General features: G+C 35.3%; 1 protein-coding gene across 1 annotated transcript in view; it reads left to right on the forward strand.

Moving 5' to 3' along the window:
• The window catches only part of LOC149795916 (uncharacterized), an 81,912-nt gene extending 65,566 nt beyond the window's left edge, over nt 1-16,346 (forward strand). Inside the window, exons 14-15 of the mRNA XM_089965829.1 lie at nt 14,097-14,209; nt 15,422-16,346. Of these exons, the coding sequence (XP_089821955.1) occupies nt 14,097-14,209; nt 15,422-15,462 (154 nt within the window). The 3' untranslated portion in view covers nt 15,463-16,346. The remainder of the gene's footprint in view (nt 1-14,096; nt 14,210-15,421) is intronic.
• The last annotated feature ends 400 nt before the right edge of the window (nt 16,347-16,746 follow it).

The raw sequence follows: 16,746 nt of genomic DNA on the forward strand, positions 1-16,746 counted from the left end.
GTGTAAACATAGACGATGCATCATGTTTATTTCATTTAGAAAACGGGAATTAATAATATCAGTTATCGATATTTTCTTACCTGGCTAATGATAATTAAGTTGAAATTAATGATGTAAACTTTCACAGAATATAGAAGTAATAGCATGCATCAAACTGTTAAAATATAATCTACTGTTGAAATATGGGCTGATCGCAAAGTCATATAACAACAGTATTGGTATATCAAATTGCTTGTATCAGTCTGAACTCTAACCCATTAATGCTGAACGCTAAGCGAGGTGGCTGCTAGTACCGTTTTTATAAGTCTTTTGTATGACTCTGCTGGACGCTCTAACCTAATAGGCCACCGGAATATATATATATATATATATATATATATATATATATATATATATATATATATATATATATATATATATATATATATATTTCAAATAACATGGCTTGTATGTTTTGGTATAAAACAAATTTATATACCAATGATATTGGTATATCAAATTGTGACCAACCCAGAGCGCAATAATACGCGTAAATAAACAATCTTGGAACTGTGTGCTTTCGATGCTAGGTCTATTAACCAATTTCAGCTCAATTAATCATTAGTGTCGTATGAAAAAACTTTAAAAAAGGATTCATAATCCCGATTTTCTAAATTAATTTTATATGGTATATCATTTTCATGCAATCATTTCTACTTTCCGTTCCTCCTTCCCTCTCATGAATAAGGGACAAAATACGCAGATATCTGGAGAGAGAGAGAGAGAGAGAGAGAGAGAGAGAGAGAGAGAAATAATTTGACCAGGAAGAAAACCATAAAATTGAACATTCACATAGTAACCTAAAAGAGCATGGTTCGTCGTAACGGTATTTGTACACATTCCTCTGGATTTATCTGCAGTGTTTATATAATCAATGATACAAAGTTGCAACAGCCTGTCGACACCACACGATATATATATATATATATATATATATATATATATATATATATATATATATATATGTATATATATATATATATATATATATATATATATATATATATATATATATATATATATATATATATATAAGGGGTTAAACGGTGGCGTAATATCACTTGGTGAATATGATGCAATTAATGATATTTATCATCAGTATCTAAATATGGAGTTTCGCGAGACGCCGTCAGCATCCAGAAATAACGACGACGGGATCGCAAACCATCCAACGTCACATTTAAAACCGGTATAAATAAGCTAATGACCTCAGAAATCACTACACAAGCAGAACAGATCATCGCTAACATAACTCTGACGACGACCACAATAATAACAGCGACGTCGATGGAGCCGAAATTTTAGTTTTCCCACTCCCATAAAAGCGCTCAGCGACAGAACTTTAGAAAACGCACAGGCACAATTACGAGTTTATTATAGCTGGCCAAATGTCAGATCAAATTCATTTGGTGGATTTGAAGCTAACAATTCACTGGTATTAGCGTATAAGAATAGATAGGGATCAGTGTATTCTCCTGAGTAGAACGTCGTAGGAATTGCAATAAGATCATATCAGATGGAACAGATCAATGATGAATTTCATGGGGTGAATCAAATCTATAACAGGGAAAAATCAAATATCATCATCACAGTACATGAGCCAACACTGAGTGCCGAGATTGAAACATCAGCGCCGGAATCCATGTACTCCCATTACGCTGTTGACATCTATAGTTCATCAATCAAAACAGTTTTGGGGTGGCCGATGCTAACGTATGTATAATTAGAGGGAACTGAGAATTAATGGAGAATGTCATTGAAGAAGATACCACAAGTGATGGTAAAAATACACGGTATGGCTCCATGATAATGTAAGAATGACAGAATGAATATTAAGAGAAGTGCACATACTGGAGGTTTCTAATAAAACACGTATCGACAAAATATTTCAAGAATATAAAAATACACAAGATAATCTGAGAAAGTTGCTTAAGAAGTATATATTTGAAGATCCGGATGATGATCTTTAACTAAGAATCATTGAGACAGTTGAGATGTCTTAACTTGGTCAAATCTGATTCAGAATTCGTTAAAAAATCTGTCATATAAGCAGTATTTCACAAGGGTGATGTTAGGTGCAGTAAAAAACCAAAAGATTTTTATTAATTTTTTTTAAGATCACCGAAACCAAATTGCCTATTTTAAAACTATACGGGTTGGGCATCAATACAATACAGGAGGATCTCGATGAAATAATTGACGAATATATACCAAAACATCATTGCGGCAGATGGAAAAATATCGACCTCATCAAATTATCTGAAGCATAACAACGCTCTAGATGGTGGCGGTCGTCATAAATCGCCAGGAATTCTTAATATTACGTTAACACCCTTTGTAAATCTTGTATGTGACGTCGTAGATGTTAGTTATGAAGCTATAGCCAAACGTCAGATCTAGCCATGGGATGCTTACATCCCAAGGATATGTTATTTATAGCTTTTCTCAAGGGGTCCCCTGGGTCATTTGTTTGTGTTAGTGCCCACTAATTATGTTTTTTTACGACGTCAGAATACTTTGTGGTCACGGCTATGATTTCGGCTGACCGACCAAGATGGGCATTTATTGGACAGGCCAAGTAAAACACTCCAGCGATAAAACAATAGCGCGAGTGGAACTTCATTCCGCCGCCAATAATACAAGATATAAGGTACAGTAATAGTGTCGTTGGCAAATACCGGTTTTACTCGGGCGGGCCGTCTGTATTTTTTCGCTACTGGCGACGCTGTCACCCGTGGATACGTTATGTTATTTTTTCGGTACTGGCGACATTATTTCCCCGTGGATGTGTTGGTAGAGTGTTTACCCAGCCTTCACTGTACGAATAACAATGTGATTGGATTCCGATTCGTCATTAGTGGATTGACTGCAATCTGAATCAGAATCGGAATCCGAGGATACGGATTTTGATTCTGATTGTATACAATTCACCATACGTTTCCATAGCTGTCTCGCACCATTACCCACAACCATCCGCGTTTCATATTTTCGAAACAGCGCTGATTTAATTTTGTCATTGACGCTTGCCAGTGAAACAAATTAAGCAATCGCGTTATTATCGTTGACCCGCGCAGGGAGCGATGGAGTAATATATATGATCTATATTCTGCTGCTATCATAAATCTACCCTCTAGCCGTTGCTGCTGTATCATTTCAAATTCGTCGCTGATTTTTTCAGGATCAATTTGCTGCGCGAGACCATTCCGCTCTAATTTATCAATCACAGAGATAATCGCATTAATATGTTTCCGGTTCATTATACAAAAATTAAACTTTTTTGATTATTCACCAAAGGAGATGGCCTTGACAGATGATGCCCATTGGCATTATTTACCGGGATTGATATAGATATATTATACATACAGACACGCTGCTGCTGCTTACAAGCTGATGATACTAATTTACGCTCAGCATGATAAGTACCTATCAATGTTAATTTATGCATGGGCACCCCGCCCCCCCCCCCCCCCCCCCCCGACAAATCCCTAGGTATTACGTCCTAGCAGAGTTTAGCCTTATTGAAGCTATATGATTTCACTATTTATAACTGATTATCATATTTATTTCGTACTGTTCTGGCAGCGAGCGTCCACCGCAGAGTTATACTGAACTGCTAATAATAGACAGTAATTAAATAATTTAGTTCAGTCTAGGCTGATAAATTAGACATCGTAACACGTGTATGTGGAGGAAATAAAAAAGCTTAACTACATGTTTGGTTTGGTTTTAATCTGAATAGGCCGATTTTATTATATAAAAATAAATTTTGTATATACTCGGTACTGAATCTGGATGAATATCAAGGTAATTTCCAGCAGCGGATATTGATGGATTTTATATTACTAAACAATATGATTGCGATTGGTGATTTCTAATCACGGATTTTCTATCGTTCATTCCTTTCTATTTATACCAGTACAGTATAACTGCGGTGGGCTCTCGATACCGGAACTGTGCACCAAAATTTGCTAAACAGTTATATATACTGAAATAGTATCTCTTCATTACTGCTATACATACATACATACATACATACATACATACATACATACTTTTAATAAGAAATTTACACTCTGTACTGAATTTTGGATGAATATCAAAAGTATTTTCCAACACCAGATATTGATGGATATAATACTAAAATATATGATTACGACTGGTTTGGAAACACGGATTTTCTATCCAGATAATCTGGTTTATTTTATCATAGTACCATTTCAGCGCTCTCATTTTTCTCCCACCACATGGAACACAAAGCTCAGAAGTATTTCTGACAGCCACATCTTATTTTATGCAAGGTTTCGGCCCTAAACTTTCTTTCCGAACTACTACAGAACTATATCACAATTATCGTAGTTTCAAGTTTGGCCACACTTGGTTGTTGATTCAAATCTCAGCCATGGGCAACTGCGCTTTACTCGTAAGAGAATTATATAATAATCTAAACCATTTTAATTAAAGTAAATATTTAACTTTAATGATATAATGAGTAGATGGAGTGCCGTAAAAGAATTAAACGATAAATATTTCCAGGTAACTGAAAGTATGGTTCAGTTTCCAAGATGCAATGTTGCCCAAGAACATTTGCGAAATCCGATTAAATCTATTTGAATGGAGAGAGAGAGAGAGAGAGAGAGAGAGAGAGAGTTTGCTAGATTATTTGTGACGAAACCAGTCAGATTAAATCTATGTTAACTTATAAAGTGTTTGCTCGAATGGTTGTGATGAAACCAGCAAAGGCGATAAAAAGGTTTGATTTTGACATTGTAACTGGTAAGAAAACAGAAAACCCCAAATATACACGAGATCAAGCGCAATGGTGCAACGCATGTTTAGTCAATGTTCCGGATAAATCAAGACAATATTTTCATCAATGATACAATGAATGACCAGCCGGCACGGATGATTATTGATCGCCTGGTAGGTGATAATAATTGTTTATCTAGAATAAAATTTATTGTCGAACGTGACCGTCATGATGGACTAATGTGGGTTATACAGGATAAATTCGACTTCGTTCAGAAATCACCGCAGAGGAAAATCTAAACCGGGGATGCTGACTTGCATTGACCGGCCATATTATCAAAACACATAATCTGTGAATGCGGTTTTTTTTACGCACTTTATCCATTAAACGCGTATAATAGTAATGCTGATGCGAAATGGTATTTTAAACTGCGCAGCTCAAATGGTCACATAACATTTTATGAACGCGCGACGGGAAAATGGATTAACAGAACTACGAAGCAGTAAAAAGAAAAACGAATGGGTCGACAGTGATGGAGAGAATGGAGTTAAAATAGAAGACATGCGACGCTGAGAAAAAGTTTCGATAGTACTGAAAACATTAACCGAGGAGGTTTTGTACCATTCCGGCAAATATCACACGAAAGGCGCTCTGATAGTAATAGTTGACCACAACGCTCATGCGTGGACAGCCAGAGTAACATGATTTCCGCCCAGATTTTATAATGGTAATACTTTTGATGAAATTAAAAATATTGGTAAAAACGATCAGTTTCAATCTGGTTGTTTCAGAGCAATCAAGAATCGGAATCCAATGGTCGGTTTGATCAGTTCTGGCAAATTTTATCGTGTATAATCTCTTCATACGCAGATGAAACAGAAGCATTACAATACACCGGCGACACAAAAGTCGTAGAAGAATTGATGAAATATTGTTGACAATCGCATCTGTATTTGTTTATGATTGATGGCAAACATTCTTGGCGCCAAACACCTAGACACTTTCTTAAGGATATACAGCGTTCATTTATTTAATTAGGACATGGAGGTCTCTTTAACACCAAATATAATCCAGATGACGTAATGTATGTTGATATGGTAGCTTGTTATCCTGCTAGTTTTTTTGGGAGAACGGGTGAGTGCGAGCCGTATTTCACGCTATTTGGTCATCAAACGCACATAATTATCTGAAATTCAATAAACGGTCTCTTGTCGGTGGAATCCAATGGAGATCCAATTGATCTAACTGGATTTGTCGAGATTGAATTATTTGAGTTTGCAAAAAATATTCATCTGGCTATTTCTGCTTGGTTGGTCGTCGTTTGAATAAACAAGATCCAGCAGACTGCTGTGCAAAGAATATATTCCTAAAATCATCATTTGGGACGAAATATGTATTACATCAAAAGACACGTTACACGAATTTCCTGATTGGCTATCAACAAAATCAACGGCTATTATATTGTGTGACGATCAAGGTCAACCTCTTATGTTTACTGGTGAATCTTCATACAAAGGACTCAAAAAGATGTCGTTTATTATGAGATGCTCGAAGACCATAAGGCTTAATAGCGTTGAACAGATTTAAACCAAACAGTATTCAATATGCGATAATGCGCAGTGTAAATCCAGAAACGGTGATTGATGATTTCTTGAACTTGTGGCGCTCTAATGATCTGATAGTTGGATCGAGGAAAGTAGTTAGCAATTCACTTCAAAGTAAAACAAATTGAACTTGATAAGGAATGTTTCCCACTCCACTGTGTTATCTTCCAGTGGATACTCAACTTCAAAATATTCTCGTTGATCTTCTAGTAACCGGCTCCATGGTGCAGCAAAGACTTGTTCTTAAAGATAATGTTTTTGTTCCTGCTGAGGTTGTTGAAAAGGTTCTAGCACAATCGTAATGCTTGACTCTAGAATATGCAATAACATATCACTCGTCGCATTTTGGATTGTCGATGATAGTGTCAAATGGTCAAATGTAGTGTATTCGACAGTATCGATAATCACAAGAATGTCTCAGCTGCACAGGATGGTTTATAATGAACCACTTCTAATAATACTAGTATCCAACGGATCCCCACTAAAATCACCTGCGTGCCAATTCACTGAACTTAAGTTACCGGCATGGTAAAAAGACAAAAGTAGCTGGCTACCAGCGATATAACCCCAAAACTTAACGCGTGTTTGATTTTGATCCTGAACTTTTCATGGTGTTGAAACAACGACAAATATAATCACTGCGCTTATTGTAACACAATAACGTTATGGCATTATTTTCCAAATGACCTTAGACAATTTACCGAAGACCTAATTAATAGCAGTTTGGGCCACACACGCGAAAATGTGGCTCTGACATATGTTAAATTTAACTGAAGTCAAGGAGTTGGTGCCATGATTTGCTAGTGTGTCCATGCTAATGGTAATTGTCTATTTTCAGGAATTGCTTGCAATTGTTCACGGCTAAATCCACATGAGGAGCTGCTAGTCTGTACATTGCAGGCCTGCCCGTCGCTGTTACCATGCTGAAAAGTGTATGTGTGTTTACGCCCCAGACAGGACCAGTTGCTCTTTCTTTGCCACCATCAAGTTCACCAGGTTCATATAAATACCCGACTGTTACGTTGCTGCCCAGTTGTCATGTCTGGCCGCTCTGTTTCTTTCCGATTGCATCGATGGGTTTCGCAGCTGTTAAACGCGACTATTACGTTTGGTAGTCTTGCAACATTCACAAGTTATGTACTTTAACAACAATTCCTGTGGTTACTGATGTCCAAACAATCGCACAGCAAGTGTTCGATTCAATCGTTCAACATTTGGCTGATCAAGATGTCTTTCGACATGTCTGCGTCTGATTCAACATTATTTTGTTACATAAGTGATGTTACTGAATCAATAAAGTCTTTACCAAGATCAACCTGCAGCAATCGTGGCCATCATAAAGGTCCACGTTTATAAACTCGTTCAAACTCGGCTGCGCTTCCTTGTATTTGCTAGCAACTTCGCCTACCGTCAACACATATGTTGAATCATTTTAGGTGGCTGTTTGTAAATTTGCCCTATTGACTGATAACAAATTTGAGGCAATACCAAGCGTGAAACCTGCTGAATTCGCCAGCCTGCTACTCGCTGCTGTATCCTCCCAGTATCCCCTTGGACTATACTAAATTTTGTTCCGTTATTAATTACCAGACAATTGTTTCCCCTTTAGACCCCCACCACTAACATACCACTCAGAGCTGATGTTATGAACCAGTTGGTAAGTGACTCCCTCATATTATTTTCTATTGACTTCAGCGTGTGAATCAACTTGACATCAGCGATATGTCTTTTTCGCAGAGTTTTATTGTTTGAAGCAACGTCAGGAGCATGGCGCGCCGGATCAAATTCATTCACTGGTAGTTCGTCAGGTTTTGGCCGGTTTCCCTCGCCAAGCCTCATACCAGGTCGGGTTCCAGTATCACGCTAATTATATCCCGGTATATGTTTTCGCACGCGGTATTTAGTCCAAGGAGTTCCCTGTAATCTACCGAGTACTGCTGCATTATCACAGCTTCAGCTTTAGCCACTACTTCTAGAAATAGGAAAACTCAGAAACTTATATTTTTGTTCCGTATTTTATACACTTGACTGCAAGTGCCCGTCGACGATTCCTTGTCATTGTTCCTCTTAATCTAATAATATAGGTGCTCGCCTTGCATCCAACACAATATAGGCTCATGCTTATAAATAATACATATTCGTACAGTATGAACGTGACTGACATTTCAGCGTCACAAAAGCAAGCACCACCCTCTCTTCCAGCACCATTCAACAATATCAAATTCTGTTCGAGCCTTTATCATTGGCCCGTCTAGATATCGTAAAACTCAAGTATGCTCAACATGATAATGAAATGGCTGACATAAAAGAAACTTTTTTAGTAGAGCTATCTGCAGACGGCTAACGATGTTATGATATCCTCAAGGAATTCAGCAATATCGCTAGCGATATTGTTGCAGGAGATTCAATCGCCGATGATTCCTTGTCGCCAGATACAGGTGTTGTTGATTGTATCACAGACATCAATGTTGTACCTTCGGGCGAAGTTCTTGATGTTAGTGTTCATAATAATGTGGTTTACGACGTTATCATGCTTGACAAACAAATAAACCAAGAGAGAATATTTTCACGAGGGAGACATCAAAATAAAGGTGTCATTTACGTTACACAGTGGTGTGCTCATATCCTCAAAGTGATCAGAGATAACTGTACTTTTTGGTTATCGCTAACGGCGTTGATACACATACACTGCGAAATATTCAACAGACTTGATGTCCCGGTGACATGGACATAACTCAGTTTAAAAACGTCTCTGCACATGCTCAGAGAGCACCACATGGATTCATTACAATCAATGTACGCCATCCGAACAGACGATATCGCATTGTGTCGATATAAACTTTCTTTGACCACTTTGAAGATACGATTCATTTTGTTGTAGATCAATGATAGGTCAGTTATTTTATAACACGCTAGAACCCCCTTCCACCTACAGGTACTATTTTTGTAAACCTTTTGCCTTCGGTTTGGTTTTCAAAACGGTCAATTCACTCCTATGCTGCACCCATGGACATCACCCCCTTGATGCGTCTGTGGTAGATACAAGGCTCGGATCAGTGTTTTTTAAAACTAAAAATCTCATCATTTTTGGATCATTCGAAAAACACCCCAGGTGGGTGTGTTCTAAAACAGGTCGGTCCACAAGCAACCTTGCTGCTAATACAAAGAACTGTACGATTGGTAACAGTGTTAAATAAATCATGATAATGACTTAGGTGAACTGTAAGTAGATTGAAATGTCTAAATTATCTCTAGCTGATTCCTCATTTTGCTTAGTTTATATTTCCAACTCTTCAATATGCGAGTCGATATGCGAAAGACAGCGCGTTCAATATTCAAGTATTTAACATTGCTCTGTTAACAGTGCTCTCATTTCTTCATTTAGATCCTCTTTTCTTACTTAAATCGTAAGTGTGTCTAACATTTATTAAATCGATACGAAATAAAATTCAAGTTCAAAAATTAGAACAGCAACTCATCAATTTGCAAAGAATATTGCGATTACTCACAAAATTGTATTAACTACTTTTTTGGGAGGGGGCAGCAGAGAGATGCCCCCTCCCCCTTTCCATAAACAGTAAAAGTGTTTTCATTTGTTTCTGGATCTCCCTAAGGTGTGTGTGTACGTGTTTCTTTTTTACAATATATTCCGATCAAACATTTATTTAAATACAAATTTTTGATGGGTTATTTTTTCCTCAAGTATATTCTAAAGGGTTGTTTATCCGAACTAGGCTTCAATGTCCTAGTCGAATTCCCTTCCCTTTCATTCTTAATTGACCTTTGCTAAGGGTTATCTATGTCCTGTATAAGCTTGATGTGTATTTGCTATTCTGTTTGTATGTTATAGATTTATATGTAATGACAGCATTAGTGTCAATTTTCCCCTCAATTTTTCCTATGATTTGATTAATTTAATAATAATAATAATAATAATAATAATAATAATAAACATTATTTTGTTATTTGGATATTTGGTCCAACAATTAAATATTCGGTCATTTGGAATTCTGATATTAAATTTGATGAGAAACAGTTGCCTTTATAAAGGAACAAAATCCAAATTCTATTATTTTGTATGTGTGTTCATGGTGAGACGTTACTTATTTTGAGTGCGACGGCCATGCCCTATTTAATGAGCCACATTTCCTTTATTTTCCATCATGCTTCTCTTAATCTATGGGCATTGCCTTGTCTGACAGCGTGGTCTAATTTTGGTCATATCTTGTGTATATGGTATTTTTAAATCAGAAAAGTGATCCGAAAGGGCCTGAAATCAAATAGGTAAAACCTGTGTTAGTTATCTCCGTACACGTTATAATGAGTAACCCTTAGTGTTGAGTTTATTCCTATCACCCCGTCTATGTGTTCTGTTTGTCCATATCTTTCTTATGGGTTTTTCTGAGACTCTTTCACAGGCCTGTTCACTTCGCGTAGCGCCATGTGACTTAGCCTGCGACGTCTGTGCCGTCATACTTCTCCCATACGCAGGTTCCCTGTGTCCCTCTAAAGTTTATCAATGAGAGAGGAAAAAAAAAGAGAAAGAGAAGAGCATTATGTTTATTAATTTATTAGTACTTATTGGGTTTCCCATTTTCTGTATTGTTGGTTACATTTTAGTAATGTATTATGTTTGAGGATCAGTTGAGGTTAAAGCTCCAGTCCGCGCTCAGGCCGGTACATACCCCTACTTGGGCTGTAAACTTAAGCCTTCCCCCATCTCCACCCCCAACCCCTTCTGGTTCTGATGTAATGTTTCATCAGGCTACGTCTTGATCGTAATCATCTGACCACAGGTCATCACTGATTTGGTTATAGAATGTGTAATTTTTAAAACATACTGTTGCCATTGCACTCTTCTTCACCTTAGTGTTTCAGTTTTGTCTCAATTTTGTTTACTATTTCTTTGTTTTCTATCTCTTGAGGTAGACCGAAGACGGAACCATCCGTCACCTTTGCCTCTACCGCTATGATTATTGTGTAGTCTTGTCCACCTGTGCCATAACTCCCTTTACTTCTATGCTTTGTGCCTCTAGGATTGGAGTCCCATGGTCATTGGGGTACAAGATATACTTGTTTATCCCCGTGTTTAGCAAAACATCAATGCCGCCAATATTATTCCCCTGTGTTTTAAATGCCATTAAAATATCTGACTGCCGAGGACAATTCTGGGCATAACCAAAGTCCAATATCTGGCAGCCTGGGAGTGGAACGCCAAAAGCTTCTGACTTTCCCCACTCCCCTCCTGCTTTGTTTGAAAGTTTGTGTTTATCTTTGAATCGGTCGGTTGTATATGTTTGTAGCCTCCCACTTGAAACATATCAGTATTCGTTCTGATATGAGTAGAGCTCACAGTAGTTCGAAAATTAATTTAAATGAGTAGGTCTCACACCAATGTATAATATTGTACTTTCCTATACTCTTTTGCTTTTTGTCAACCATTGATTAATGTAGACAGCAGTACACACAAATTCTCACAATTTCGTGCACATATGAATAATAAAAAAATAAATAGAAAATTGATTACAAATGATAAATGGTAAAAAGAGAAAAAAAATTAAAAAATAAGAAAGGACAAAAGGAAAAATGAACAAGAAAAAAGGATTAAAATACAGAAAAACGTGTAAGTTTGTATATGTTCAACTCCTGTGGATTTCCAGGCAGTTTGTTTAGTTCGTGCCATGCCAGACCTTATTTCTCAAGAATGAATTTCAGAATAATAACTACATTTTGCGGCGGAGACAATGTACAGTGATACGCAGAGTTTATTCATTCCGTCAATAGACAGCTTCTTGTAGTCAGTCTTAACTGCGTTGGAAACGGGCATAGCTGCCATAAAGCAAGACTATGCAAAGCATATTGATCTACAAATTAATTTTTACACTATAGATTAGGCAGTGGCCTATCAATAAGCTTTGCGTAAGGGCCCGCATAAAGGCCCAATATCTTAGCTACGCCACTGGTTGGGAATCCAAGTATGTATATTTGTATGTTATACAAATATAATGTATGTATAATATTTACGCTGTATATTTGATATACCACTCATTGTATAAGGTTTTCATTAGAAGGAGACTCGGCAATCCTCGTTTCCCCTCCAAGAAAAATGTATAACAAAATCTGTTGGTGTGTCATACTATTCATAGCTATACATACACACGCATATATATGTATATACATATATATATATATATATATATATATATATATATATATATATATATATATATATATATATATATATATATATGTGTGTGTGTGTGTGTGTGTGTGTGTCTTTGTGTGTGTGTGTGTAACAAACTGACCACGAAATGTGCAAAACTAGTATCTAATTAGCCTAAGTGCTTTCGACTCTTAATGAGTCTTTTCCAAAGGCAAATACAAGACATACGCAAGACAAAAAAAAAAAAAATAAAACAGACAAACCTTTTTCTTTGCAAATCTTTACATGATTGTGACTTGTTGCCGATGGTGGAAGATATTTTATATTGACCTAGAAATCGATGAGCCTTATGTAAATTTATGTACGAGCAAATTATATCCAGGATATTCCATTGTTATAGTTGCAATTATGAATAAAATTATCATTTTGCTGTCGCCATGTTTTCTTTTAAACAATTCTCTAAATTCGCTTATCAGTCACCCAATAACCTTTAATTACAACTATAACAATGAAATATCCAGGATATAATTTGCGCGTACATAAATTTACATAAAATAACAGATGTCGCTATGGCTCATCAATATCTAGGTCACTATAAAATATCTTCCAGCATCCGATACAAGTCATAGTCATGATGAAACGTTTTGCAAAGACAACGGTTTTTCAGGTTTATTTATTTGTCTTGTCTATGTTTTGTATTTGCCTTTGAAAAAGACTCATTCAGAGTCGAAAGTGCTTAGGCTACTTAGATAATAGTTTTGCACTGTTCGTAGTCAGTGTATTACATTGATCTTAAATAATCCTTGACAAGCAAGAGCCCTTGCTGCATCCAGTGCACTTGAAATAACTGCTATTCGCCATATGACTTTCATTCTTTATATATATATATATATATATATATATATATATATATATATATATATATATATATATATATATATATATATATATATGTGTGTGTGTGTGTGTGTGTGTGTGTGTGTGTGTGTGTGTGTATAATAGATATATAGATAATGAGAAGGTATTATCTACTATTGCAGATAGCCAGCATTGAATATTTGTAAATTGTGTGTAATCTGTGTTACCTATATGTAAGTACTCAGGCTCTTTCTGGATTTCAGGTCTGCAAGACGAATTTATTTGGTTGCATTAGAGACGTTGTCAATAATTGTCAGCTTCTCATTGAAGCAAGTATGTTTATTGCTTATAAGGTTTTTCGTGTTGCCCAAGCAGTTTGAAACCTCAAAAAATAAAAGGAATATTCCATCATTAAAGGCTAAACACAAGAATCGCAACAAAACATTTGGTAGCGTGGAAACAAAACATTTGGTAGTGTGGACACAAAACATTTGGTAGTGTGGACACAAAACGTTTGGTTGTTATTCCTGGATTTTTTCATGTTAATTCCTCTTAAAGATTGAAAAGGTTTTGATTGCATTTGAATAGAAAATTGGCTGTTTTTGATTACTCATAAACATATATATTTTAAAACCTGTCACTGATCTTGCAAAAGTCAGTCTCACTGTACATTGTATTAAAATAGATCGAAATTAGAAAGACCGATTCCTGAAGCTCCTGGGAGTAGTATCACCTGTAACGAATATGAGAATCAAGTGGGCAGCAAGGCAGAGGTTCATTCTTTTATGGAACCCTTAGGTATGTCAAGGTTTCCTGAATTTGTTGTTCAAATAAAAGACTGCGACATTTAAATGAAAAATGAAATCATTCTTCAGTATTTCATATATCTATCTATCTATCTACCTATCTATCTATCTATCTATCTATTTATATATATATATATATATATATATATATATATATATATATATATATATATATATATATATATATATATATATATATATATATATATATATATAAGTATGCTTACAATGTATAACTTGTTGATGTAAATCGATTTGTTGTTTGTTTGCAACTCATTAGACGCAATCAAGTTTCTAATCTTAGAATATTTTTTATCAAGTTTTAATGATTTTTCAGAGATGCATGATTTAAAGTAGCACAATATTATATTTTCAAATCTCAGCCATTCTTTTGCTCTGTGCATCATTACTACTTGTAGGATAAATTGAATGACAAACCTAAATACAAAACTACGTTTTGTACAAATTTTGCAATGTAACGAGGGTTATCTTCTGATCATGCAATAATGGTAAGGTCACATCTTTTGAAGTCCTTAAAATTACATAATAAATTAAGAGAAGTATCATACTGGTTTGTTACTTTGATATAGTGGCTTCTTGATTTATATAACATCCTTTGGGATAGATTTGTAGTTTTGTCAGAGTAGCTTTTATTACGAGATCAAATTATGTCGTTATTCTATCATCTGAATATTGTGATCGGTATGAAAGCCGTAAATGATAGTAATGATGTATATATTTTAACAATACTATCAATGTTTCAATGTTTAATATGTAAAGAAAATTGATACCGAGAATCACCTTTGCCAATGACATCCGCTGATGCATGTAAAGATGTGCAAACTCAGGAAATTAATAGTTGGGAGTGATCCGGATTACGATGAAAATTATGTCATGTTTCATCGTTGTTTTCCCCTCATGTATTGTATCTGCAATGGATGGCAAAGAGACGATATATTATTAGCCCTAATCGATATGTATGCCATGATTGTGCATGTTTAGCAGACTAATGTGCATATTTTGACCTTTTATTGATATAGAGGGCATCACAGTGTCACAGTCAAAAAATATTTAATGATATTTTGATTCTGAATTAATGTATTCAAGTCGTTTTCGAGTCAAGGAGCTCTCACAGTTGTCAAAATCGTCATCATCATAAAGCAGCGTTTCAAACTTTACTTATGGTTTTCATTTTGATTTTCAGATGGAACCATCTATTACGAGAATACACGTATACATACATGAGAAAAGTACGGATACCAGAGTGCACGCATAAATACATGAGAAAAGTACGGATACCAGAATACATTGATAAATACATGAGAAAAGTACGGGTACCAGAATACACGTATAAATACATGAGAAAAGTACGGGTACCAGAATACACGCATAAATGCATAAATACATGAGAAAAGTAGGTCTCCTATTATATTAGAATTCAGTTGAAGCATTTATAATGTTACTACGCATGAAAAAGTGTTATCTAATGAAAATACAAACTTCATTTCAACTTTATTTTCTTGACGAACTCGAATGCACGATGGTCTCAGTTGTTTCCTTTGCGTTTGTTGCCATATGTGGAAGTAGGAGTTTATCGTTATTTCATGATATATAAATATCTCCGTTAGGATTCAATATTCGGCGTAGTAAACGAAACTTATCAAATGAACTAAAATTAAATATGTATCTTATGACGATCCAAAATGTGCACATGCATATGCAGCCCCTAGTTCAGGCCTGTAGATTTAATGATTATGCCTATTTTTATTTTTTTTAATTTTTGTTTGTCAATTTGTATATAAAATTGAGAATACTGAAGCGTTAGAATTTAATAATCTAAATAACTACGTTTTGACGTAATTTCACTACTTTTTGTATGATACTCGAAATTTTAAAATTATGTGGTGGACTCTAATTGGGAAAGAGATTTTTGAACTACGTATAAATTATGATTTTTGCTAAGCCAGTCTGTACATACTAACACTTGTTATTTGCATGATCTTAGGTGAATATTGATAAATTATTTGCACAATATGTAATATTTTTCTTCATCAAAATACTGTATGTCGAGATATCTTTTGTAGTATTTGATATTAAGAGTTACTGAATAAAACTATTTTGACTTGAAAGACTTGTATATAACATTCTCACTTTAGCGCATGATCTAAGGATTGAATATCAAAAGGTTAGAGAAACTTGTCCTTTTGATTTAGTTGAAAACATATATAATTTTAGTCTAATATGGGAAATGTGTATAGAACTCAGAGAAGAATAAATAATCCCAAAGCAATCTAGGAAGGTTTATATTATATTGTTCCACTAAGAATATGAATATACGTAGATATCATAATCACATTGTTATATTGTGCTATTCCCACATGTTCTATATTCACGTATGCAACTACTATTTCTAAATTATACCTCTGATATAAAAATGTAGTTGCTGCATGTGCTTTTCTATTTCTTTCCCATTTTATATTTACGCAATATTCTACACGACAATATTACGACAAAAAACGGTCTGCTTCT

This window comes from Sinohyriopsis cumingii, chromosome 7 (assembly GCF_028554795.1).
Source record: "Sinohyriopsis cumingii isolate HCF-2022 chromosome 7, ASM2855479v2, whole genome shotgun sequence".
In the NCBI taxonomy this organism is placed as follows: Eukaryota; Metazoa; Mollusca; class Bivalvia; order Unionida; family Unionidae; genus Sinohyriopsis; species Sinohyriopsis cumingii.